Raw genomic sequence first — 27,533 nt, 5'->3', positions numbered from 1 at the left:
CTGCCGGCCCACGGCAGAAGGATCCTAAAGGGACAATAAGGCGCATAGCCACACTTGGAGCCAAGGCATTGAAGGCAACATTTTATTAACACCAATTAGTGGAAACAGAACTCAGCATTCAGGTAAATTGCTTTTTTTCCGAAGTCTCCTGAACTTGAACACAGCATTTTGTGTTGAACAAATGTAATTAGGAATCATGACATTACACCACATCTCCACTAGCTAAAGAGTGCTGGGTTGCGCAACTCTGATAATAGCTGATCTACAAGCTCTCGCAGCACAACGTGTTGAGAGCTTGTAGATCAGCTATTTTCGCTAGTTTTGTCTCGGGTCCTACCTTAACACTGTCCACTGTCCAGTCCAGTGAGTGAAAGTACAAAAGTATTAGATCAGATTAGATTATACATTTAGACTGTATTATTTGTACATCAGCCAGTCGTATTTGGTGAGGGTAGCAAACCGGCTGCCTTGTTGAGGTTCTGCTATGCCACAGACAACCTCCTGCTCTTCGTAGAAAATGCAGTCTCGCCCCTTTGGCTCCTCTCTCCTTGCTGGGTCATTGTTTAGTTTCTCCCTGTACTTTCTCGTTCTCTCAGCACTTGTCATTTTCCAGCTGACAAAAGAAAATGGAATGTATAGTTTAAGACAAAGAGAAAATATTGTTTAGATTGAAACAATATGTTAAGGTTTCTGTGAAGGGGTTTCTGCTCTGTCTGATGAATTTGAAGTATCACTGAATGAAGCTAAATTACATTTTATGTAAAAATGTTTAAAACAAATGTTTAAATGTACAAAAGAAACATGGAACGTTGTTATTTGTTGTTATATCTGTAGTTAAATACAGTATAAATCATATGGTGTGACAGTCAAGTCATATGGTGTGACAAGCAGACATGTCACACCATATGATTAAGTGTCACACCATATTACTGTTTTCTCCATTTAGGTTTACCTTGAGGCTACTATGCACACATTAGCATGCTAACAGCATGCTAGCTATAACAAAGCAGCCTAGATCTACATGGAAATATGACCAAAACTTCAAATAACTTAAGCTTTTTTTTAAGAAAAGGTGTCACACCAAAAGACATCCAGAATGGTGAGTTTGTCAACGTTTCAACAAGATGGCATTTCATGAAAATGTTAAAATCATAACTCACCTCAGACACCTGTCTTGCAGTTGTGCTGGGAGTGCTGAATAGCCTTACAGAAGAAGGACCTCTCTAGCCAATAGGTGTCCAAATAATTGCCTGTTTAATTTTTCCAAACTAGTGTCACACCAAATGATTTTGGGTTGGGGGACAAAATGTTTTTGATCAGAAATGACTGAAAACATTATGCTTTGACTTTGAGAAGATATAGGCTCAAAATAGACATTTTTTTTAGCCTAAATTCATTTTCAAATGATTTTTAGCAATTCTTTTTCTTAGTTTTATTCAAGTTCCCACTTTGAGAAACAAGGTCAGGACAGTCACACCATATGAGTTTTGCCATGTTTGGTTGAAGATTCTGAAGAAATGAGGAATGAAATGTTTTAATCTTGAGTAAGTTCACATAAAGCTTAATGTCCTGCACAATATTCAGAAGGTTTTTGACAAATATATTTTTTATTTATACATGTTTGACACCGAGGACAGCGAAAACGTTACGTCACGTCACCCACCCATATATATATATAGGCTATATATATATATAGCCTAGATATGGTTTGTATGTGTTACTGCATCGGGGGAATTAAAATGAGTAGCCTACTTAAGGTATGCAGCATATTACTTGAAAAGTATGCATAAATTGACATCTTTTTATTACTGTACAGCTCAGTGTGAATTCAAAACAGTGTAGATGAAGCCGTTTGGCAGTGTCATTTGACCCAGCAGCAGCCTGTAGCTTCACCTACACACCAAATACACAGATTAGCCTTTCCCTTGACCTATTTTCCCCAATTTCTTCTAGAAATGCCAAACTGTTCTACACAGAGTGGAGTGAAACGTTTTTTTTTCTCAGTTAATATCAGGCACCTCTTTCCTTTTGGATCATAAAAAAAATCTTGAATGATTACTATGGCTACTATTTCTTTTGGGTCAGGCCCTTTTTTAGCTTAGATTGACTGGCCTATAAACACTGAGGTGAGGATGAACTCCAACCAGGACCACACGCTGCCATGGAGGGACGGGTCACCTGGAAGAAAAACAACATAAATGCAGTTTTTCTTATGGTGAAAGAAATGCAAATGCCCTCTTTCCATGCCATACCTGAAGGCAGCATTCAAGAGAATTGCCTTGTCCAAACTCCCCTGAACTTGAACGCATCATGAAAGAATTCTCCTCTCGGTGTAGAAATGAATGCTGTACACCTCATCTCCAGTAGGCCTATTGCCTTTTTTATGCTTAGTTTAGTGTGGTATCAAGGAGTTTGGAGGTCTGCTATTTTCGATATTTTCACCAAAAAGCCCCTTTAGAAATTTCAGCCCCTGCCTCTCTAACATTCTATGCACGTCCATGATCAAGTAAATAATACACCCCTGAGATTTGCTAGCAGGCGTAGTACATACCAATGATTGGTGCTGTGAGAGTCTGCAGCAGTGGAATAAACACCCGATAGAAGAGAAACAGACTGAGCTGAGGCCAGCTAATATTATATGGCTCAGCTATGCTTGGCCATCTGGCCAGTGATGTATATTGGACCAGTTACCCATATATGGAGACCCCTGGGACCCATATATGGAGATCCATGTACTGTATATGGAGATATGTTGTGAGACCCCAAAGATGCTTATTCAGTTATCCATTATGTGAAAGTCCTATATGGGCTGTGTTGGCCATCTGTCTTAGCCATATATGGATTCTGTTAGTGTGGTATGTGGCCGATGTGGCCTCCATATATGGGCATTCCCATATGAAGTCCTGTTAGATATTTATTGGCTTAATATTGATGACATCAGGGAACTCCATATAGTGTGACATCACAGTGAAGCCAGAGTGTGATGTCAGAGCAGCAAACCCATTCTGTAAGAGTGGTTCCCCTGACATCACAGGGACATCAGAGCATGATGTCAGAGCGACAAACCCATAGAACCACAGTGTCAGGCATGACAGAGCATAATGGACTAAAATCTTGTTTTATTTGATGGCCTTCCTGCCCTGGCATTTGGCCTTTGTGCCCTCAAAAAATGGACAACACCAAGGGCCAAGTGGCCTTGCCCCTAAAATGAAGAAATTCCAGGCCTTGATATGATTCATGAAAATGAGACCAAACATTGTAATTAGCTGCCAAACAGACCTGGGGTGCAACTGAACATCTATAGAATCTATTATAGACAATATATCTGTATATCTTTTGTGAGCTTAGATTGGACACAGTTGTTTGTATTTGCTCAGAGAACACGATGACAAGAAGGTAGAGTCACACATGACATGTTAAGTTTATTAAGCACAGACAGAGAAAAATACACAATACATTTGAGAAAACTGAACATTTTAGCGTAACTGGAAGACATAATGTACAGAACTAAGCAACATTGAGAAACATTGACAAAGTTCTGGCAAGCAGATCACTTGTGAGTTGTGACATCTTGTATCCTTGGATGTTGGATCTGCGGTATCTTGATAAAGGAGAGCACACGGGGACAGAAACACTATAGGCTTTACACACAGCCTGAGTAAGTATATAAGACAATGTACAGATACTGGGATGTTACAACACACTGTAGGCCTATATGAGCCACCTTTTGTGTTGGATTTACTATAGGCCTACATAATAAAGAACAACCAGACTAGGTAAAGAAAAGGATGGCGGACTAGCAATGGTGTTGGGATGTTTTGTTCACTTTACCGTCTGCCAAGAAAAGTTACATGCATTAAGATAGGCTATAGATATTTTCTTTGGAGGCGTAAGCACTGACAAAAAAATAATAATAATTTTGCAGGTTGTTTAACATAAAGTCATATCACCCTCATAATCTTATTTATTTCCTATCTCCTCTGAATCCTCCGATAGCAAAGATTCTATCTCTAACCTTCCAGCCTTTCTCCCGTGCCCCGTTATCAGGTGTACTGATAACCGGAGGAGGCGGGGAGGAGGAGGAGGAGGAGGAGGAGGGCATGTGAGAGAGCTCCCTCTCCCAACCTTCAACCCTTTAATGTCATTAACGTCCATATCAGAAGAGTCCCTTGGCCGCTGCCAGGGGTGTCTGTACCTTTACCTGGCCTTCTGCAGCTTGCTCCTCTGACTGTACTGCCTCTCTTCCTGATCCTAGGACACACACACACACACAAACATACACACACACACGCTGACAGAAGGAGAACAGGAGCAGACGGACGGACAGAAGGACGGAGCAAGGCACACCGCCATGGGCTGCTGTAACAAGGAGTGTGGGCTCTTAGCTGGTACTGTGATTGGGGCAGTGGTAGCGGTCCTAGGAGGCATCCTCATCCCAGTGGGTGATCTCATCATTGAGGGGACAGTGGAGAAGGTACAGTGCTCGGTTTCACCCTGGGAGTGTGTTGGCATGTGTGTGTGTGTGTGTGTGTGTTTTGTTTTTGTGTGTGAGTGCGTGCATACGCATGCATCCGTGTGCAGTGCCAGTGATCAAGGTGAACCGGGAGAAACAGAGGGAGAGGTGCGCCTCTTGAAATGCCGTCAACCTGCTGGTAAACAGGGGACCGAGCGTGCACAGGGGACATGTGTCGTGTTTATTTACCATCAGCGAGCACGAACGTGAGTCTTTCTTGTTATTGCTGGAGAGATGACAAAGAGGGCACATGATAGATTTTAGCTTGTGTTATTTCAGGGCATTAATGATTCTGCAATAGAAGAAGAGAGCCAACCATGTTCAGATGCTGAGCAGAAGGGGGGTTGATGACCTGCTGGCAGCCTTGGAAGCTCGTTTTAAAAATAGATTGTCTGTGTGTTGTCTGCTGCGAACAGGAAGCTGTCATTGAGAACGGCACGACGGCTTATGACAACTGGGTGTCCACGGGGGCAGCGGTGTACCGGCAGTTCTGGCTCTTTGATGTGCAGAACCCAACGGATGTCTGGAGGAATGGCTCCACTCCGGTGTTGGTGGAGAGAGGACCTTACACATACAAGTACAGCATTCATTTCTTATTTCAGCTACTATACATTTATAACCGTGTTTCAGTAAACAGTATGTTAGGATGTTTTCCCTTTTCTTTCTTAAAAAAAAGGGAAAAAATGTGTGTATACATATATATATAATTATGTTATGTATAAAGTAATGTACATACAGTATTGACAAGGAAGCAGTGATGAATTTCCTTTTTTTTTTTACTTGAATTAAAGTATCAATTTGGCATCAAAATACTTACATTTCACACAAATGTATTCTAGTCTAAAATGTATAAAAATCCTTTGAAAATTGTAGATCTACAAGCTCACAACGCATTGTACATCGGCTATTTTCAAATAGATAAAGTTTATTACATGATATGATTAGAGAAGTACCCAGGTGATAAACCCAGGTTAGAGGTAACATCCTTCTCTGCATGTCACACATAGATAAGAGCGGAGAGCCAAACTGCACTCAGACTGTAGCCATAAAAATCAGGCCAGCATGCACTGGTGACTTGGTCCTATAATATTCAGATTGCTGGGACATTATATTCTATGCTATATCGTAAGGTCAAGGATAAATGACTTCTCATATCAATGCTTATTACAAGACAGCTCCCATAACAATGAATTGAGAAATTATTTGCACGCACACACAAGGCCATCAGTTCACTGTATGTGGTGATGACGTATCTATATCCATGTCTCTTCCTCAGAACAAGGTATCTTCCGAAAGAAAACATAACAGCTAATCCCAACCACACTGTGTCCTTCTCGCTACCTAATGGCGCCATCTTTGAGCCATCCTTGTCGGTGGGACCAGAGGAAGATGAGGTCACGTGCTTAAACCTGGCTGTGGCTGTAAGTGAGACATGCACGCACGCATGCACACACACACACACACGCACACACGCACGCACGCAGAGTGGTGTGATGTGATGCCTGATGCTCACTCTGGGGATTCTATGGCCCGCACTCAGTTGCTGTACAATTAGTAGTTGTCAAAACAAGCTAAGCCACATCAAACTATAAGCTGCATTGCAGTAGGTACTGTTACAGTAGCTCTGGTATGCAGCCGTTTACTAAAAGCAAGCTGAGAGGTATGCTGGTAAGGACTGTGTGATATGACAGAATTGCTGCGCCAGCAAAGTTCAGTGCAGATTGTAAAAAAAAAGGGAACAAAAAGGTGAAAAGCAGGACGTGTGATTTGCAGTACACAAAAACATGAATCACACCCAGTGTGAGGTGAGTGATGCCTTTGATGAGTTAATATCATTAAGCTATATATACCAGTAAGGCTCCCTAATCGGGAGATAAGCGACCGTAGGTCACTTATCTCCACAAATAGGGCAAAAATGTGTTTTGCCAAAATCCTCCTGATCCATGTTGATGACATGAGTGTAGACATACTGTGTAGTGATTTTTGTGATTTTAGGGCAAAATCTGTAGGAGCAGTGTCCAAAAATGTGTTTTTAAAAATCGGCCTGGAGGTGGCGCTATATGGGACAGATTCATGTTGATGGGATGAGTGTAGACATACTGTGTACCGATTTGCGTGATTTTAGGGCAAAAATTGTAGGAGCAGTGTCCAAAAATGTGTTTTGCAAGAATCGGCCTCATGGTGGCGCTAGAAGAGGGGCATGTGAGAAATGAGGGGTGGGGTCTCCGCGTTGCGTTGACGGACGAATAGGTACGGGCCCCGGCTCTCCCGGAGGCTCCTAGCCGGAGTTACGGCATTTTATGTGAGCTGCAGTGGAGGGGGTCCTCCACTGGGGGCGCCACCACTTTTGCATCCGTTCTGGAGCAGCAGGAGTGGGTGGTCCCCGGGAATTCCCCGTGAGCAGCCCCGTTGGGGTGGTAATTTGGTCATGTTTGCGCATTTGGTGATGTTTTACATCTGGGGGTCCCCCAGGGACCTGGGGGTCCCTGGAGCTCCTGGGGTCCTTGGAGGTTGTAGTTTGGCAGGCGAGGAACGTGTGTGCAAAATGTGGCATGGATCGGGGCAACGGTTGCGGAGATATGAGCAGGGCAAGAGTGTGACGTGTGAGGTGTGACAGACAGACTGACGGACTGACGGACTGACGGACTCACTCACAGTTTGTGCAGGTTTTGATAGTAAGTGCGACCTACGGTCGCAATGAACCAAACCAGAAGAACTGTGTGTGTGTGTGTGTGTGTGCGTGCGTGTGTGTGTGTGTGTGTGTGTGCGTGCGTGCGTGCGTGCGTGCGTGCGTGCGTGCGTGCGTGCGTGCGCGTGTGCGTGTGTTTAAATGGTCAGCCAATGGGTCAGAGATTAGATTACGCAGAAGAATGAGACCCCCAGAGGGCTGAGTGGTGTGTCGTCCTCATACATGCACCCTGCTCATACGGACATAACATACACGTTCTTGTTGGAGCGCAAGCATTCTGGGGCCATTTGGTTCAATTTGTACACTTCCAGAGTTACAAATGTATATTAATGAATACTGATCAACACGACTTTATACCTTAGTTTACTTTGATTTGAACTCATACTGCGTAGGCTAGTATGTACCGTGTATTTCCAAATAGTAGCCTGTGGGCAAATAGTAGCTGGGGGTCTGACCCCATTTTGCAAATCAAACACCATTCAATTAGACACAAATAAGGACAACTAGAGTTTTTCTGTAATAAGACTAGAAGCTGGAGGAAGAGAAGCTGTTGACTGTTGATATACTGATGACACAGCTCATGGTTAGAATCATATCCAGTTGGGGCTAAAAGGTTGTGATGATTATATAACTATAGTCCAGTTTATGGGTTTATGTACGTCGCAGGTCTGCTATTGAAAAGCGATAAGAGGAAATCGGAGTCTCCAGCTTGCCATTAAGCAATATCTGCTGCCATAAAGTAGCATCATTTCCCCACTCTTATCTCCCAGAGCCGTGGTGCCATATGATCAGCACTTTCATTGCAGTTTTGTTTGTGTGTTTGTGTGGAGTTATAGTGTATATTTATGTTCTTATTGTTTTTCCAGGGAGCTTATTCACTTGTTCCCAAACCGCTGCACATGATTCTGGAGGGGTTGATGAGGAATACCAACTCCTCTCTGTTCCAGCGCCGCACAGTGAAGGAACTCCTATGGGGGTACCATGACCCCATATTAAAAGACACCGTGGGGCTTTTCTCACCTGTAAGCAAACAAGACTATCAAACTAAGGAGACTATATATATTGTTGTTGTCGGGTGGAATCCTTGATTCAAAATAGTGAAAATAGCTTATCTACAGGCGTTGTGTGCTTGTGCTTGTGCTTGTCTGCTTTCACTAGTTTTGTGCAAGTCTTTTATGATGAGGCAGGGGTTTAGCTTAAGAAAAAACATTCAAATTTGAAACTTACAAGGTTTCTGCCTGACAGTGACGATATGCTGAAAAATAGCACACCAATATACAACGTGAGCTTGTAGAGCTGTTATTTTCAGCAAGCAAACTGTAATAGAACAAAGTATGACAGAGAGTCTGGCTTAAAACCTTTTTGTAATGACATTTTAGTGCTAATGTAATTATTTCAGCCTCCTGTGTATTTTCCCTATAGTACAATGGCACTTATGATGGCCCCTACAATGTATTCACTGGCAAGGATGACATCTCTAAAGTGAATATGATTGACCGGTGGCAGGGACTGAGGTAAGCCGTATTGAAATGATATAATAAAACACCAATCCCCCTGCTGGTCAAATTGACCCATGGGACAAATATTTGATGACTATGACTGGCTTTAATTACTGTTATCACCATGTTAATATAAATGGTTTATTAGATGTGGTTGTAACCACCACCACCACTTTTATATTACATCACACTGATACTGTTCACGACAGTATCAGTGTTAGCAGTAAAAGGGTTCAAGGGTATTTACACTATTTCCCCTCCGTGTTTAAACCCAATCACACACGCACGCACGCAAACAGGCACGCACACGCACACACAATTTCCTTTGGGAAACATGGAACCTAAATAGGTGTCCCCTCTTTCTGGGGTAAGACTGTACTGTAGTAATTTACTTTTGGTTTGTTCTCTGTTATTTTTCTCTCCAAAAGGGAGTTACATTTCTGGAATGACAAGTACTGTAACATGATCAATGGGACAGGTGAGCTTCACAGCAGTAGTGGACCACTGTTTTATCATACAAGTAAAGCTTCTATGACTCAGCTATACCAAACACCTAGCTAGCTCTTACAGTAGCTGTAAAAAGATCTCTCTCTCTCTCTCTCTCTCCCCCAGATGCCTCTTCATTCCCTCCCTCTGTGAGCAAGAAGAAGCCTCTCTATTTCTTCTCTTCAGACATCTGCAGGTGATGAGGAACTTCTGTCTATAGTTTTTGTAGTAACATAGATAAACACCACTCATTCACATTCACACTAACTAATTGTAACCAACATAATGAAGTGGAATGATTCTGTAGCCAAGCTGGTAGAGATGTTGTTTAGACATCTTGGACTGATTTGGCCGTCTCTAGATTAGTGATTATCCACCTTTTTAATTTCAAGGCCCACTAATTTGATATGCATTAGGCCACAGGCTCCATTTCGATACGATATGTATCTCTTCCCCAAACTAAGTTAACAGTCAAACTGATCAAAATAGACATTATTGTACATTCTGTTACTGAAAGTACAGTAGATAAGTAAGTATTTAGTTTCTTTACAACACTGGTGGCCAGTGTCAAGTGAAGAGGGCAGTGGTCCTCAATGTCCTGTCCCCAGCCAAGTGATTGATGTCAATCTCACCATAATTGCATGTACAAGTAAATATGACTACAGAATGTACAATAATGTCTATTTTGATCAGAGTTTGACTGTTATTTACTTATACATGCAATTATGAATCAATCATTTAGCTGGTGACAGGACATTGGGGACCACTGCCCTCTTCACTTGACACTCACTGGCCACCAGTGACTTACTTACTTTTACTTAAGTATATTTTCAGTACTTTTACTTCTACTCCACTACATCTCAGTGGCAAATATTGTACTTTTATTCCACTAAAATTATTTGAAAACTTATAGTTACTATTGTTACTTTGTAGATTTGATTATTATTACAAAACATACATTAAGTTAACCACTTACATTTCAATGCATTGTGAGCTTGTAGGTCTGCTATTTTCAAAGATATTTATTTTATACATTTGAAAAGACGTTGTGCACAATGATTACTTTAGTTTCTACTTTTGGTAAGTAGGCCTACTAGCCTACAACTGTACTTTCCTATGCAAAACTTCTAATAAACTTGTCTTACTGTCAGTAACCACTAGAGGTCAGAGCTATCCAACAACAAAATCTCAGCCTGGGACTGTCACTTGACTTTATACTCAAATGAGCCAATCTGATTCTCCTCAACGATGTTATATTGTAGGTGTTATGAAATGTTAGAACAGGCCAACAGGGCATGCAAATAATGATCAATAGGCCTATGGTTTCTTCATCAGTCAAACTATTTGATCCAGGTCGCCCGTGTGGTGCTGGTGCAGTTAAGACTGACCTCTTCCTTGTGTTTCACAGGTCGGTGTCGGCCAGTTACGAGGCCACCGTGAATCTGAAAGGGATCGATTTGTACCGTTTCACTCTGCTGCCGTCCACCATGGCTGCCCCGAACGTCAACCCAGACAACCACTGCTACTGCACGGACCCACTGGTCACCAAAGACTGCACCGTCGCTGGAGTGCTGGACGTCAGCCCCTGCCGAGATGGTCAGTAACTGGATACTGATAGGTGCCTGTGGGAAGAAACTGGGAAGTGGGTTGTCACTTGTCAGGGTTGACATCAAAATGTGTAGGCCTATTCTTTATTATCGGCATGCTTTGTACAGTAAGTAAGTATTTGTAGCCTACTTTACTTGAGTATTTCCAATTTCCAATACTTTTACTTCGCTACATTTATTTGAAAACTTTAGTTACTAGAACTTTGCAGTTATAAATTATATATAAAAACATAGGCTACATTAACCGATTTAGCCCTATTTTATACCTGGGATATTTGAAAATAACTGATCTAAGATTGTACGTTTGTAGATGCTATTTACAAACATTTTGTACTTTAAGTATATTTTGATGCCAACACTTTGATACTTTAACTCAAGTACATTTTTAATTCAGATTACTATTCAGAGTACTTCTACATTGCAGTATTGATACTTCTACTTAACTACTACTTAACTTTAAAAAGAAAAAAAATGCAGAGTAGTATAGCATGTGTACTGTACAGCATATTTGTGACTGTTATACTTGTTCATTGTTTTCATATAACAGTCCATATTGTTTCGTCATTGCACTCAGTTGCTTGCCACATTCAGATCTCATTTGTCCCTGGTCTTCTGAACAGGGTACCCCATCTACATTTCTCTGCCCCACTTCCTTCATGGAAGCCCTCAACTGAACAAGGATGTGTCAGGGCTCAGTCCCAGTGAGGAACACCATAAGACCTACCTGGACGTGGAGCCTGTAAGAGCGTAGGACTTCTCACTTTTATGTCCCATTAGCTTCAAGTTATATAGGCCTTAAGGCCCATTCCCACTGGGCCAGATAACAGATATCTGGAGATATTTAGGTTGGATTGTGTGTGATTCATCAGACTCTGATTTGTGTAGCACAGGGGTGGGGCAACCCTTTTGGGCACATGATCACTTAGCCATCACCAGTGGTGTTACGTGGACTGGATTGTTTAACTAGTGGCACTCCATTTTCATGACGTCATGCCGCTAGGTCCTAGTTGAAATTCTGTATTCAACACACGTGACAGAACACATTCTAATCTATATTATAGGCCTATTTCTCATTTAGTTACATTGTTAATTTTAGTTTCAATTAATTAATTAACCCACGTCCAGGCATGTGCATGTGGGGCGTGTGTGCGTGCAGCTTGAGAAGTAGTGCAACGGCTATCCACTAGGTTCCACCGTCATCTCACCCCTGGCTATCACCCAGTGCCAGACAGTGGCACTATAATAGGCTGCTAACTGGAATAATCTCAGTCATAATAAAGGCAATATTTGAATAATAAAACCTATCTTAAGAATGTAATAGTGAATAATAATAAATATAAATACTGAAAACCGTTAGAAAACCTTTATACACATCAAACACATGCTCTGGATTTATACTTACTTACTGGCTCTTTCATGAATGTTCTCCCCAAAGCTTTCAGGGACAGTTATTGTGGTGCTAATTTATATTTGTATGTGGTTTTGTTTACTATCAGACAACTGGGTTCACTATGAGGTTTGCCAAAAGACTGCAGGTGAACATGATGTATGGCCCATCCAATGTTATCACGTAAGTCATTAGTCCTTAAAGGAGAATTCCGGCCTAGAAGCTTTTCTTACCGTTAGTTATGTGTGTGTTGGTGTGTGTGTGTGTGTGTGTGTGTGTGTGTGTGTGTGTGTGTGTGTGTGTGTGTGTGTGTGTGTGTGTGTGTGTGTGTGCGCGCGTGTGTGTGTGCGTGTGTGTGTGTGCGTGCGTGTGTCTCGGCTGCTCAACAGCGACCCTTGGTCACCCAGTGGTATTGCAGCTGTTGGTACTGCATACATACACATACTGTGTACATAGGGACATGGGGACATGATTACACGCTAAGTCAAACGTGGGAAGCGGTTTGCACCACTCCAAAAACATCTGGATCAGTCTTTTGGTCTTGAGGAGTAAATAACACCAACTAATGGTGAGAAAAGCTTATAGGCCGGAATTCTCCTTTAACATCTCAGCCCATTAGAAGAGACATTCCCAGATGTAAATATGTACAAATAATGAACCATTTCCCTCTACTCCAGGGTGCTGAAGAAAGTAAAGGATTACACCATATTCCCTGTTGCTTGGCTGAACGAGGTAAAGTGTAATAATTTTTTATTGTTAGTTGAGCATTTCACCTGGGAAATGTGTGTGGTCCATTTTCTCTCTCACCAAGTGGGGGAAAGTTCTGTACTTAACCCTTAAGTTCTGTTCGGGTCATTTTGACTCGTTTTACATTTTTATTTGAAAGAAAAAGGTAGAAGTTTACATTGTATTCCACCTGAAACTCACTGGCCTTACTGCCTTAAAGATTCTTCTGTGATTAACATGTGCAAAAACATTTTTTGCACTAAACCCATGCTACAATGTTTGGAATTGAGACAAAGTCAATGTATGATGATGATTTGTTAAGTTAAAATGTATATTAGTGTTGTTTTTTTAAACCAAATATCCTCCGGGTCAAAATGACCCGTGAACAGAACCAAGGTGAAGTGAATCTGAACAGAACTTAAGGGTTAAAGGAGTAGTTCACCCCCAAAATGATTTTTTTCCTATTGATTACTTAGGCCATGGAGAATTGAGACAAAGTCAATGTATGATGATGATTTGTTAAGTTAAAATGTATATTAGTGTTGTTTTTTTAAACCAAATATCCTCCGGGTCAAAATGACCCGTGAACAGAACCAAGGTGAAGTGAATCTGAACAGAACTTAAGGGTTAAAGGAGTAGTTCACCCCCAAAATGATTTTTTTTCCTATTGATTACTTAGGCCATGGAGACTTGAGTTCAACAATTATAGTAAATGTACCCCCATTGATTCTGGATGGGGACTCAAATGCATTTGGGTAATGCATTTATTGTAATCAAATTATTGTCTTAGGAATGCGACAAATACATTTGTTTTTGATTGAACTCAAGTCTCCATGGCATGAGTAATAATTGTACCAGTACAAAAATGTACAATATTTGCTTCTGAGATGTAGCGAAGTAGAAGTATCCACCTCTTTCCGCGGGAATTTACTGGAGAATGTTTTGCACCACACTGCACCACATTTCCGGTTAACAGCAGACATACAAGCTCACGTCGCGTCGCAGATGCAACCGTTGTGAGCTTGTAGATCACACTCGGCTGCGGCGACGGAAGCTCCGTCCAATTTCTGCGCAATGCACGATGGGATGTTGGAAACTTATGGATAAAGTATTAACACATCGGATGCCCACGTGATCTCTGACGTATTATTTGCTGGTGCCCATGGCAACGCGTCATTTTACCTACCGGCGAGAGTACTGGCGAGAAAAGTATTCCGAGTAAATGTAATCCGAGTATGTCCTGTTTATTTCGCGAAAATCTTTTCTTTCAGTCAGGACCGTTTTTTATCATTTCTAAGCCACAGTGTTTGTGTTACGGCATGTAGAAGAGGCTGCCGTTTTGAGAAAAAAATGAAAAAAGGAAGGGAATCCGGAGAAACAAGCACTTTTGTGCAGCCGGTAAACAGGAAGTCAACGAGCCACACAGCGCGTCCGGATGACGTAATTGCGCGCTGCATGTTAGGAAATGGAGTTTGCTTCATCACCGCGGTAGCCAAGTGCAGTAGCTACAGTACAGTATAGTTTACTGTACAACGCGTCAAACACGTCGTTGGGCCTCCAGCGACATCAAAGAAATTGTCGCGTAGACACCACGTGGGCACCCGATGTGTTAAAAACATTGACATTACAAACATCAAATTAAAGTACCTAAAGTACCAGCAGCACTGGGTATCTTCGTTTTTTTGTTTATTATGCTTAGGCTATTTCACACACACACATAGTAGTACCACTGTCTCTCACTCATTCCGTCTCCCCCTTCCCCCTCTCCATCGTGTGAACCAGACGGCCTCTTTGGACGACGAGACGGCGGACATGTTCAAGGCAGAGCTCACGGCGCGCGTAGAACTGCTGGAGACGGTGCAGCAGGCGATGATAGGCGGCGGGGCGGCCACCTTCCTCGTCTGTCTAATAGGCTACGTGTGTGCGAAGAGGACGAAAGCGAGGAAAAGCGTTGCATGAGTCCCGTCTGCTGATGTGTGGTGTGTGGAGCACAAGCGCGTTCACGCTGCTATAGCCTATCGCAGTGGTTCTCAAAGCAGGTTTCAGGGACTCTCTGGTTCCTTTGGGTGTCTAAAATTGACGTTAGTGTCCATTTGGTTCCATTTGTACGCTATCAAAGCTAAGGGGAGACCTTCAAATTTCAAAGTTTGAGAACCACTGCCCAACTGGACCTCGGATTTTTTGATATCTTATCGAGCTGCACTTTATTTTATAATGTTAGGATTTTATTTGATACCAGGGGAGGGGAAGGGACTGTGATTTTGTTAAGTCTGAGAGTTGAATTACGTTGGCAATTATGACTTTGTTCATTCATTTGAGTGCTGTTTTCACTGCTATGACCACATCCCCGTTGGGGGTGTCGAAAGCGAGAGGAAACCCTTCACGGCCATGCTGTTAATCATTTGAGATCTTCACAGAGTGTGTGTGTGTGAGAGAGAGAGGAGTGAGTTTGTTATCCATCCCATACAGAAAATGTACACAAACTGTAAAAAAATGTTATCTTGAAACTCGTTATTTCTACTCTGGACTTGAGACTGAATAAAATGTGAATGAATGTCATTTTCATTTGTCTTGCATGCAAGGGAGCGTTCACAAGGGAATAGTCACTTTAGTCATGACACAGCATGAGTTTGTCAAAACTGATCCACATTCCCTGTGGCCAAAAAAAAAAAGAACTCACAGGCTCTCTTGCTGCCGAAACAAACCTCTCTATTGTGCACTTTAATGCCCAATTATTCCGTTTCCTTTTCACCTCAAGTGGCCCGTAAATCAAAATAAGAGTAAAATATGGTCTCAGGGATGATTATACTGCGGTTGTGTGTGGTACTTGGGGTTTGTTTGGTAAGAAAGCAGTATTTCTGCCCAGCAGGAGCCCTCTCTTGAGTTTTATGGGTTTTAAATGACCCTCTATAGGCTCCTGGGACCTTTAAAGTTAAATCTGGAGGGTACAGGTCAGACACACCAGGAAGTATTTAATTGCGATTAAGGGAGACTGCTTACTTGACTTTCTTTGAACATGATATTTGTCAATTTGACGTAGGACTATTGCAGATACCGAACACTTTGGTTTTACTTTTGTGGAAAAGAAATTTCCCTTTTAAAATAATCTGGCATCAGTATTGTTCTGGCATTAGACCAGATTAATTTAAAAGGGAAATTAAATTCCACAAAAGTAAAACCGAGCTGGTAATCCAGCCCTTGCAGAAGTTGCGTCGCAGGTTCGAGTCCCGATCCTGACAACCTTTTCTGCGTGTCAACCCCCCCATCTCTCTCCCCGTTTCCTGTCAGCCTACTGTACACCTATCAATAAAGGCAGAAATTTTTTTTTAAAAGTAAAACCAAAATGTTCGGGGGTGCGTAGAGTTGTTACGTCTCATTTACTACGACGTTGCGTTCGTCCAACTCTCCCCATTTCTGTAACCCGAACACACCCATAACCCTAGCACTAACCGCGCGCCGGAATAATGAGTCGTCTGACTTTCATAATCCTCCGATATTGGATTACATGACGTAATCGGACAATGAATTCTGCAATCGGACCTAATTCATTTAATCTTTTTATTCAGGCTGTCATGACATTAATAAATAGATATACACACACAGGTTTCATAATAACACTGAAATGACACTGACCTGGACTTTACATAATGCTGGTCTCGCTTGTTTCTTAAAAGGGACATGGGGACCTGTCATGGGAAAGGTTACACTGGATAGCCATTTGCATTTCAGAATGAAAACTTACCTCTGCAATTTGCAGATACGGTCATGGTTATTTGGTAGACTAGGTTTGAAATTCTATATACACGAGGGTCACAATGTAAACAAAAAGAGGGGACATGACATTAAGTTAAAAGGATAATAAACATGAGAAGCACTGTACACGAACAACAAATAATATTTATCTACATTAGCTATGCTTACAAAAAGAACAGGATTCTATTCACATAAAATGGGGAAAGTCAACCCTGCAATATCGCAAACTATGAGTACAGTTCATCGTTTCATTAATACCATTGATGAAGAATTCATCATTAGTCTCAGAAAATATCATTCTCAAGAGATATTCTTCTCTTTCAGCGTCAATTCAGAGTACTCCGATGTTCAGGTACTACTAGCATACATTTACCCGAGGAGAAAAACTAAAATATGCGTGTCTGCCACCTGAACTGTTCAAAGGATATAAAATTCCCCGTTCTGTTGCTAACCCTTTTAATACCTGGAACACATTATTAATTTAACCATTATTTTATGCTTTAACTATTAAAAAATTGCAGATCTACAAGCTTGCAGCGCGCTGCAAGCTTGTAGATCTGCTATTTTTGAAAAACCTTGAAGATTTGTGCAAGTCTTTGAATATTTTAACCCGATTCTATAAATCTCTTCTAAATCTTTCAAAGGTTTTTGAAAAACGCATGTTTCTATGTCCGTGGTTATCAAACTTTTTCATGTCAAGGACCCCTAGAATTATATGCATTTGGCCGGCTGACCCCCATCTCGAAATATTATGCATCAGGGACCCCCCAGAAGCAAATATTTGAGTTACAAATGTTATAAAATATATATATATATATATTCAAAGATTTGCAAGAAATGTCAAGATTTTTCAAAAAATAGCAGATCCAGTTAAAACATAAAATAATGGTTGAAGTGGTTCCAGTTCTAAATGGGTTTTAATGATGCATTTCATATGCATACTGTAAACATGCATCTGTGCTGGAAACAAGAGGTTATAATACAATATGGATGGATCCAAGGGGGTTGCTGTTATGTACAGAGATGATGTAAGCTGTAAGGCGTATGCAACAGAACAAAATGAAATGATTCTGGTCAACATCTGAGTTAAGACGTGGACTTTGGCCTACCCCCGTTCGACATTTCTCAGCTATTATTTTATTGAGGCCACTTATCAGGCAATCTGTGACTTGTAAAAAGACAGAGCTCGTCAATTGGGTATGGCAGGGGTAGGCTATGCAGCTGCCATACCCTGGGTCCAGGGTGGAAAATAAAAGTTACTTTTAAATATAAATCCATGAATGTCTCTTTGTCTATCTATGCTGGTTATTTTGTTGTTAAATTACAGTCAAATAACTACAAATGCAAAATTTAACAAAATGGTCACTTTAACAAGGTATTATAATTATATTCTCCACACTTGTATTCTCCCCATCTTGACAAAATGGTATATTCCCAGGTTCCGCAGGTCAGCTGCACAGGTGCAATGCATTATTGTTAATTGTGGCACGTTTACTAACATGCCAAGTTTAGCTGCACTTGAACAACTGTTCCAGGCTGCCATATCCAGCCCAAGAAACCGTAGAAGCGGGGAAAAAAAATAAATGTACTTCTTAAAATAAATGTATCATGCCTGTTGCTAAGGTATGGCAACATGAATGGTGTCTTGCACGCGCGCAAAGGCGCACGTGCAAGACACCAGTCATGTTGCCATACCTTAGCTTTTTCTGAACTGACGCCACTGGCTAGTCTTAAGTAAATGGTGCAGAAAAGACTAGAATGACAAATGTTTCTCAGGAATGGACGCTCTGCATAACGTTAAATATGCCCACACAAGTATGTATGTTGCTATGCTTAATGTCTGCAGAAACGAGTGAAGCACAATGTAGCGCTTAGCATAAAAACAACAATAACATTCATCGTAAAACATGCATCTCTCTCTCTCCGTCTCTTTCATTTCCCTTAGAATATCCATTCCTTGTTTATTTGCAAGGTTTCAACTTACCTCGCTTTATTGGATATTAACTTATATATTGGCTCAATCGTGTCCACATTGTGCCAATATCCAGTTTCTTTCTATTGCCTTTATAATCCGATCATCAACCACACCCATGTCTCAAGGTTAGTACTATCAGCTGAGACCACATAGTTTATTAGTTAGTATCACCTATAAACCGACAGGGTCACTTCAGTTGGGCAACAGGACACAGTGATATTAAGATGATTGTGTGTGCGCGTGCGTGCGTGCGTCTGTGTGGAAGTGTGTGTGTATCTCACAGTCTTTCAGGTCAAAGTACGTCATGCATACAGAACGAGATAAGAGAGGAGATGATCTCAGGACTCTCTTCTGACTTCCGCAAGTGCAGCACAGTGGGGTTCAGGGCGCAGAGGTCCTGTAAATGTCCTTTTAGAAATCAGAGGAATATGTGGTTATCAGTCTTGTCTCTGTGGCGTGTATCTGTTTGCATCTAGCACGAGGCAAGACCCAAATTCAGTGTGAGCATTTTTAACTCAAATCTTTGCTTCTGGGGGGTCCCTGGAACAAAATATTTTGAGATGAGGGTCGGCTGCCAAATACATATCATTTTGGGGGTCCTTGACAGGTTGAGAACCACTGATATAGCAACATACGTTTTTTTTTAAAACTGATCAGCGGTTCTCAAACTTTGTCATATCAAGGAACCCCTCAAAATGATATGTATTTGGCCGCGGACCCCCATCTAAAAATATTTTGTTTTCCTGGGAACCCCAGAAGCAACGATTTTAGTAAAAAATGTTCACTCTCAATTTGGGTCTTGCCTCAAGCTAGATGCAGAACAGATACAGGTGCCACGCTTTCGCCGTCCCTTCCCGGGTCAGACATCCGGGAGGTGGTTGCGTCGGTTCCGACTCCTGTTGCGGTCCAGTAGGGGCTTGAGCTTGGCCAGGTCCCCGCGCAGGGGCCCCGGGGGCTGGCTCTGGTGCTTCTGCTGGAGGCTCTGGAGGTTCTGGAGCTGCTTGCGCTCCTTGCAGTACTGCTGCACGGCCAGGCTCTCGGCGGGGCTGAAGGCGGCCAGCAGGGACTTGGGATGCAGCGAGGTGGCCCAGGCCCAGGGCGACTGCTGCTTGTCCGTCAGCACGCTGACCATGGCCTCGCTCAGCACGCGCAGGCGGATCTTGGCCACGGTGCGCTTGAAGCCGTTCTCCGTGGTCAGGCAGTAGTACAGGCCCTGGTCCGACAGCTGGACGGAGCGGATGAGGAGGCCGTGCTCCGTGGAGACCACGCGGTCGCCCAGCTTCACCTGCGGACGGAGGGGGGACACACAGGGGCGTCACAAGGGGGGGAAAGTGCTATTTTTTAAAATGTGTGCAAATGTGTGCAAATCTTTGAATATACGAATTGTTTAAGCGAACATTTGTAACTCAATTGAGATGGGGGTCCGCGGCCAAATACATATCATTTTGGGGGTCCTTCACATGAAAAAGTTTGAGCACCACTGACATAGAAACATAGGTTTTTCAAAAAAAACCTTAGAAGGATTTGAAATATTCACAAATTTTCAATTCTTTTTCAAAAATAGCAGATCTACAAGCACGCAGCACGGCACTTGGTGCCGTGCTGTGAGCTTGTAGATCTGCTATTTCTCAATAATAGAAAAAAATAGACGATCTACAAGCTCTCAACGTGGTGTGAAAAGACGTCTTGTGAGCTTGCAGATCTGCAATTTTCACTCGTTTGGGTCCCCGGCGAATGTCTAATTTCTCTTTCGGGTCATGGGCTAAAAAGTTAGGGTACCAACAACCACTGCTATAAATGATCATTCTGATTTATTTTCACACGTTCAAGATGCTGTGTTAACATTCAAGTGCTACTTTCACTAAGAGTTATTTCGTAATGTATTTTTTAGTGCTGTTCAACGATTAAATATTTTAATCGCGATTAATCGCATGATTTAGCTAGTTAATCGCGCGATTAATCGCAAATAAGTCATCAGCTTTTATCAGTTCACAATGTAACTTAACTCATACTCCGCGATCCCCGTAGAAACCGTAGATTTCCCGCTGTACCGCGGTGCCATGCCCGTAGATCCCGGAAGTTTAATTAGCTTTAATCATTATGAAAGGATTAAAAGTATTATCGCTGATTTTCGCTGATTCTGGCTCTTTAGGCCCGCCCCCCTAACTGTATCCGGTCATTTCCGGTCTGGACCGGATCTAGCTTTCCGTATCCGGTCTGAGCCTGGGCCATAGTCCCGCCTCCGTTGGTTTACATTGTAACAGAAGAGAAAGCTACTCGGCGATGGAACACTCGTTTTTCAATCGGATTTTTGCGTTTGGAAACTTTGATCCAGTCTCTACACGCCTGGATTATGATCCCCGCACATATCGTGCGTTTTGTGCGCGAACGTGTCCACTTGTTACCATAACGCACAGTTGGCTTTTTTCAATGTTTTTTCATGTAAACACTGGCGGATAAGCAGGGATACAGTGTGGCAATGGATATGTCTATTTCAATGGGTTTTTTTTTATTCGAAAGCTTGTCACCGAGTTTACCCGTCTACTAGATGAGTCGCACAATTTGGCAGCTGCTTACTACAGCTATGTTTAAAATGGCAGCAAAATTGTTAAAGGGATATCTTTCAAGTCTTTCGTGGCCCTATTAACTTGGGAGTGGAAAAATATGCTGGCTTTATGCAAAAGTATGCTAATCTTTTATTCAAAATCAATTAAAAAAATGAAATAGTATTGCATTAAACAGACTGCAGCTGATGGGTATAAGGATCTGCTTAATTTACTTAATCTGATTACTGTTGTGTCCACCTTTATGCTTTAATTATATTTTATATCAACAGGGATGGACCTTGTAGCCAAAATAGCCAATATTGTAGCCAATGTTTGACCATTAAGTTAATTACTTGTGAGACAATTAGACATGAGACATATGTATGTTGGTTTGTTTACTGTTGAGTGAGAAAACAATATTGCACATTAAGCTAATCATCCGGAGACCTCACCAAATAATATTTGAGATAATAATGTTGAGAAACAGTGTCCAAAGGCCAAATGGCTGTAATATATAAATGTGCGATTAATTGCGATTAAAATAATTAATCACGATTAACATAACGGTGAGTTAATCGTGATTAATTTAGTTAACTCGCACAGCACTAGTATTTTTGTAGATTTGGGTCCAGGGAGACACAAATAGTTCTCTTTTGGGTCTTGGGGTGAAAACATAATCAGTCACGAAAGAACTTTAACCTCAATGTGCCACAGAACTAATAATAATGCACAGTAAGTAGGTCAGCCAGACTTATTGTCAGTATTGGCTGAGAACGAGGATGTCCATCGCCTTCAATGCACAAGAGTGCAACACCCTCCATCATTAGGGCTGTCACAATTATTACATAATCGTCTAATCGCAATTATTTGACATAATCGCAATCATTTTGTCATAATCGTCATAATCGTTTACATATTGAAAAATGTTCATATCTTTTCAAAGATTTTTTTTAAAATAGTGTAAATAGCAGATCCACAAGCTCACAACGCGCCGCATCGTTGTAAGCTTGTACTGTAGATCGGCTATTTCCACTATCAATGTTCTTTTGTAAGTATAAGGTGGTCACTGGTCAATATGTCAGTCATTTCTTTGTATATTTAGGTTATGTGTCATATCTGCCATGTGCAAATTCTAAGCTTACAAGCCAAACAGAAATGTAATTGTCAGCAACAAAAACACAATGAAATCGTTAATCGCAATTATTTCAGTGACAATTAATCGTCATGTAAAATGTAAAATCGTGATAGCCCTATCCATCATCAGCTCCCGGTACTCATGGCACGGCCGTGCTTCTCATACACAGAGTTGGCTGTTGCCCGCGAGCCAACCAATAGGGTACACAGTATTTCAAGGCGAAATCCTATACTTCAGGCTTATTATTATGCTCTCTCAAAGCACTGACGGCCAAGTCTAAATCATTTGCTGTAGGTGCTGTTTGCACACTTTCAAGGGCTCAAGCTGTTCAAGGGGTGTCAAATATTTATGAAATGTCTCCCCGCTGAGAATCCCCTCGTTAGTCAGGGTCCATATCACATTTGATCTGTATCGACACTCATCAAAATATGCGGTAGCCAATAAAACACTCCCAGTGTCGTTCCCCAGGCAAGTGCGGATCAAGGCAGAAAAGCTCATGTGATTGGTATGACATACTTGCTGCTTGATGTAATCTATCTATAAATGCGACAAATCTCTGTCTGTTTGTTTGTAATCCGCGTATCTCGAGAACCGTTCGTCCCACCGGCTTCAGATTCGGCACGCGCGTTCCCCGCCGCAGCGCGGAGTGCAGTGCCGGGCCTCGACCCGACCCGACTCGCGGTTTTCCGAAACCGGCGCGAAACGTTCGGAATCTCCTTATGCGGAGCTGATTGTTGACATCAGGCTGTTCCGGAGGAAATCGGCGCAAGCGCTGAGTCATTGCGACATCACTTCATAAAAGGCTCTGACATCACGTACGCCACATGAGTCAACACAAAATCTCTGTGAATGTGTATGTATGTATGTAATCCGCGTATCTCGAGAACCCTTCTTCCCACCGGCACGCGCGTTCTCCAGATATGGGCATAAAGTCTGACATCAGAGTTTTCTGCAACCGGTACTGTGTGTGCAGAGATCTTCATATATGGGCATAAGTGGACAAAGACAAACAGATGGTCAAAACGGGTCCTATGACAACAGGTATATTGGGGTTTGCATTAAAGGGTGGGGCATTCATGGGGTTTGCATTAAAGGGTGGGGCATTCATTCCCTATTTCAAATTCGGCACGTGCGTTCCCCACCGCAGCAGGTAGTGCAGTGCTCGGCCTCGACCCGACCCGACCCGATACACGATTTTCTGGAACCAGCACGAAAGGTTCGGATTCTGATGTCTGACATCAGGATTTTCCGGAACTGGCACTGTGTCTGCATAGATCTCCATTTATGGGCATAAAATGGATGCAGACAGACAAATACAGATATCTCCATATATGAGCATAAATGGACACAGGCAAACAGATGGTCAAAGATCTCCATATATGGGCATAAAGTGGACGCAGACAGACAGATACAGATATCTCCATATATGGGCATAAATGGACACAGGCAAACAGATGGTCAAAACGGGTCCTATGACAACAGGTATAATGGGGTTTGCATTAAGTTTGTCTCCTCCTCCATCTGTTTGTCTGTGTCCCTTTATTCCCATTATGGAGATCTCTGTATCTGTCTGTGCCTCCGACTGTGTTGCAGACACAGTGCCGGTTCCCCCTTTAATGCAAACCCCATTATACCTGTTGTCATAGGACCCGTTTTGACCATCTGTTTGAAAAAGCGACAGAAATCTCATATATGGGCATAAAATGGACGCAGATAAACAGATATCTCCATATATGGCATATATGGGCATACAATGGATGCAGAATCACAAAGATCTCCATATACGGGCATAAAAGGGACACAGACAGACAGATACAGAGATCTCCATATATGGGCATAAAATGGACGCAGATAGACAGATATCTCCATATATGGGCATATATGGGCATAAAATGGACCCAGAACTATAACTGCAGTGATCTCCATATATGGACATAAAATGGACACCGACAGACAGACAGATATCTCCATATATGGGCATAAATGGACACAGGCAGACAAATGGTCAAAACGGGTCCTATGAAAACAGGTATAATGGGGTTTGCATTAAAGGGCGGGGCATTCATTCCCTATTTACATTGTTCCGAGTTGGCCAGGTCGCCGACTAGACGCTGGGCCGCCCTTGGGCGGCCCAGCTTCTAGTCTATCTATAAATGCGACAAATCTCTGTCTGTTTGTTTGTAATCCGCGTATCTCGAGAACCGTTCGTCCCACCGGCTTCAGATTCGGCACGCGCGTTCCCCGCCGCGGCACGGAGTGCAGTGCCGGGTCTCGACCCGACCCGACGCGCGGTTTTCCCGAACCGGCGCGAAACGTTCGGAATCTCCTTATGCGGGGTTGATTGTTGACATCAGGCTGTTTCTGAGGAAATCGGCGAAAGCTCTGACTCATTGTGACATCACTTCATAAAAGGCTCTGACATCACGTACGCCACATGAGTCAACAAAAAATCTCTGTGAGTGTGTATGTATGTAGGTAATCCACGTATCTCGACAACCGTTCGTCCCACGGGCACGCGCGTTCTCCATATGGGCATAAAATGAATGCCCCCATATGAGAACCGTTCGTCCCACGGGCACGCGCGTTCCGTCCCACGGGCACGCGCGTTCTCCATATATGGGCATAAAATGAATGCCCCCATATATGGGCATAAAATGGATAAAGGGACACAGACAGACAGATTCAGAGATCTCCGAGAACCGTTCGTCCCACGGGCACGCGCGTTCCGTCCCACGGGCACGCGCGTTCTCCATATATGGGCATAAAATGAATGCCCCCATATATGGCCACGGCACGGAGTGCAGTGCCGGGTCTCGACCCGACCCGACGCGCGGTTTTCCCAAACCGGCGCGAAACGTTCGGAATCTCCTTATGCGGGGTTGATTGTTGACATCAGGCTGTTTCTGAGGAAATCGGCGAAAGCTCTGACTCATTGTGACATCACTTCATAAAAGGCTCTGACATCACGTACGCCACATGAGTCAACAAAAAATCTCTGTGAGTGTGTATGTATGTAGGTAATCCACGTATCTCGAGAACCGTTCGTCCCACGGGCACGCGCGTTCTCCATATGGGCATAAAATGAATGCCCCCATATGAGAACCGTTCGTCCCACGGGCACGCGCGTTCCGTCCCACGGGCACGCGCGTTCTCCATATATGGGCATAAAATGAATGCCCCCATATATGGGCATAAAATGGATAAAGGGACACAGACAGACAGATTCAGAGATCTCCGAGAACCGTTCGTCCCACGGGCACGCGCGTTCCGTCCCACGGGCACGCGCGTTCTCCATATATGGGCATAAAATGAATGCCCCCATATATGGGCATAAAATGGATAAAGGGACACAGACAGACAGATTCAGAGATCTCCATATATGGGCGTGAAATGGACGCAAATAGACAGATATCTCCATATATGGGCATATATGGGCAGACGTACGCCACATGAGTCAACAAAAAATCTCTGTGAGTGTGTATGTATGTAGGTAATCCGCGTATCTCGAGAACCGTTCGTCCCACGGGCACGCGCGTTCTCCATATATGGGCATAAAATGAATGCCCCCATATGAGAACCGTTCGTCCCACGGGCACGCGCGTTCTCCATATATGGGCATAAAATGAATGCCCCCATATATGGGCATAAAATGGATAAAGGGACACAGACAGACAGATTCAGAGATCTCATACGGCATAAAGGGACACAGACAGACACACAGACAGACGGATACAGAGATCTCCATAAATGGGCATAAAATGGACGCAAATGGCATATATGGGCATAAAATGTACGCAGAATCACAAAGATCTCCATATACGGGCATAAAGGGACACAGACAGACAGATTCAGAGATCTCCATATATGGGCGTGAAATGGACGCAAATAGACAGATATCTCCATATATGGGCATATATGGGCATAAAATGGACCCAGAACTATATCTGCAGTGATCTCCATATATGGACATAAAATGGACGCTGACAGACAGACAGATAACAGATATCTCCATATATGGGCATAAATGGACACAGGCAAACAGATGGTCAAAACGGGTCCTATGACAACAGGTATAATGGGGTTTGCATTAAAGGGCGGGGCATTCATTCCCTATTTACGTTGTTCCGAGTTGGCCAGGTCGCCGACTAGACGCTGGGCCGCCCGAAGGGCGGCCCAGCTTCTAGTAATAATAATGTGGATGGATCTCTGATGGATGAAAAACTGAAACCTGTTCATTTATCACGAGGGATTTCCACATATTTCATGTTTCATTAGTTGGTGATAGATCAGAAGAAAGGCAGCTGTAGCGTGCGTGTGCAGTGGTGCACGTGCATACCAGTGGTGCAGGCGCATACCACTTAGGCAGCATTGCCACATAGGCATTGATGCCTGACGGCGTCACTGGTTCGATTCCCCATCCGGACGACCTTTGCCACATGTCGCTCCCCATCTCTCCCCCATTTCCTGTCAGTCTACTGTCCTATCTAATAAAGGCATAAAAACTAAAAAGCCCCCCCCCCCCCCAAAAAAAAAATCAAATCTTTAAAAAGTATACAGGTATTGCCATCAATAAGTACTTAAATTACCACAAGTAAAAGTACAAAATGTTTGAAAATAGCCACACGGTATAAAACAAGGCTAAAGTGTTTTATGAATGTTTTATAATATTATATTATAATAACTGCAACATAACTAGTTACTAAAGTTTTCAAATAAATGTAGTGGAGTTAAAGTACAATATTTGGATCCGAGATGTATAGGGTTATAGGGTTAGAAGTAAAAGTATAGGAAATTGGAAATACTCAAGTAAAGTACAAATACCTCAAATGTTGTTCTTAAGTACATTACTTAAGTAAATGCACTTGGTTACTTTACACCAGGGGTCTTCAACGTTTTCAGCCCAAGGACCCCTTAGTTGAGAGAGCAGGGACCCCCACAACGTTTTCATAGATTCCCTATAGTTTCATTGTTTGACAGCACAATCATCATTGTATTTTAGATTCATGTCAATTTGTGTTTTCAGATATTTAACCATTTGAACCAGCATCAATACATAACTTGACATTTCACTCTGTACTTAGTATGCCCTTTTCCCCCCTCTACACCAAATTTTAGCCAAAAATTGCCGATCTGCAAGCTCACAGCGCCTCGCAGCGCCAGGCGTTGTGAGCTTGTAGATCGGCTATTTTCGTCTAAAGTTTTCCGAATATGGATGCT

At 42.6% G+C, this 27,533-nt stretch overlaps 2 protein-coding genes across 2 annotated transcripts in view; one reads left to right on the top strand and one right to left on the bottom strand.

The window, feature by feature from the left end:
* Positions 1 to 4,351: 4,351 nt before the first annotated feature.
* cd36 (CD36 molecule (CD36 blood group)) lies at positions 4,352 to 14,866 on the top strand (the record flags this gene model as incomplete). The annotated part of the gene is made up of 12 exons (XM_080754373.1): positions 4,352 to 4,474; positions 4,930 to 5,090; positions 5,790 to 5,934; positions 8,069 to 8,224; positions 8,625 to 8,716; positions 9,130 to 9,179; positions 9,314 to 9,383; positions 10,596 to 10,783; positions 11,415 to 11,533; positions 12,291 to 12,364; positions 12,859 to 12,913; positions 14,690 to 14,866. The coding sequence occupies 12 exons, from the start codon at positions 4,352 to 4,354 to the stop codon at positions 14,864 to 14,866; spliced, it is 1,410 nt and encodes a 469-aa protein (XP_080610499.1).
* A 4,628-nt stretch (positions 14,867 to 19,494) lies between these two features.
* The window catches only part of sema3c (sema domain, immunoglobulin domain (Ig), short basic domain, secreted, (semaphorin) 3C), a gene marked incomplete at both ends in the record, with an annotated part of 70,926 nt that continues 62,887 nt past the window's right edge, over positions 19,495 to 27,533 (bottom strand). Inside the window, one exon of the mRNA XM_080754632.1 lies at positions 19,495 to 19,920. Coding sequence (XP_080610758.1) covers positions 19,495 to 19,920 — 426 coding nt within the window. The remainder of the gene's footprint in view (positions 19,921 to 27,533) is intronic.

The sequence above is a fragment of the Nannobrachium achirus genome, assembly GCF_963921795.1.
Source record: "Nannobrachium achirus genome assembly, chromosome: 23".
Lineage (NCBI taxonomy): Eukaryota > Metazoa > Chordata > Actinopteri > Myctophiformes > Myctophidae > Nannobrachium > Nannobrachium achirus.
Note: the sequence above shows the minus strand (reverse complement) of the source record. Positions and strands in the feature narration are given on the sequence as shown.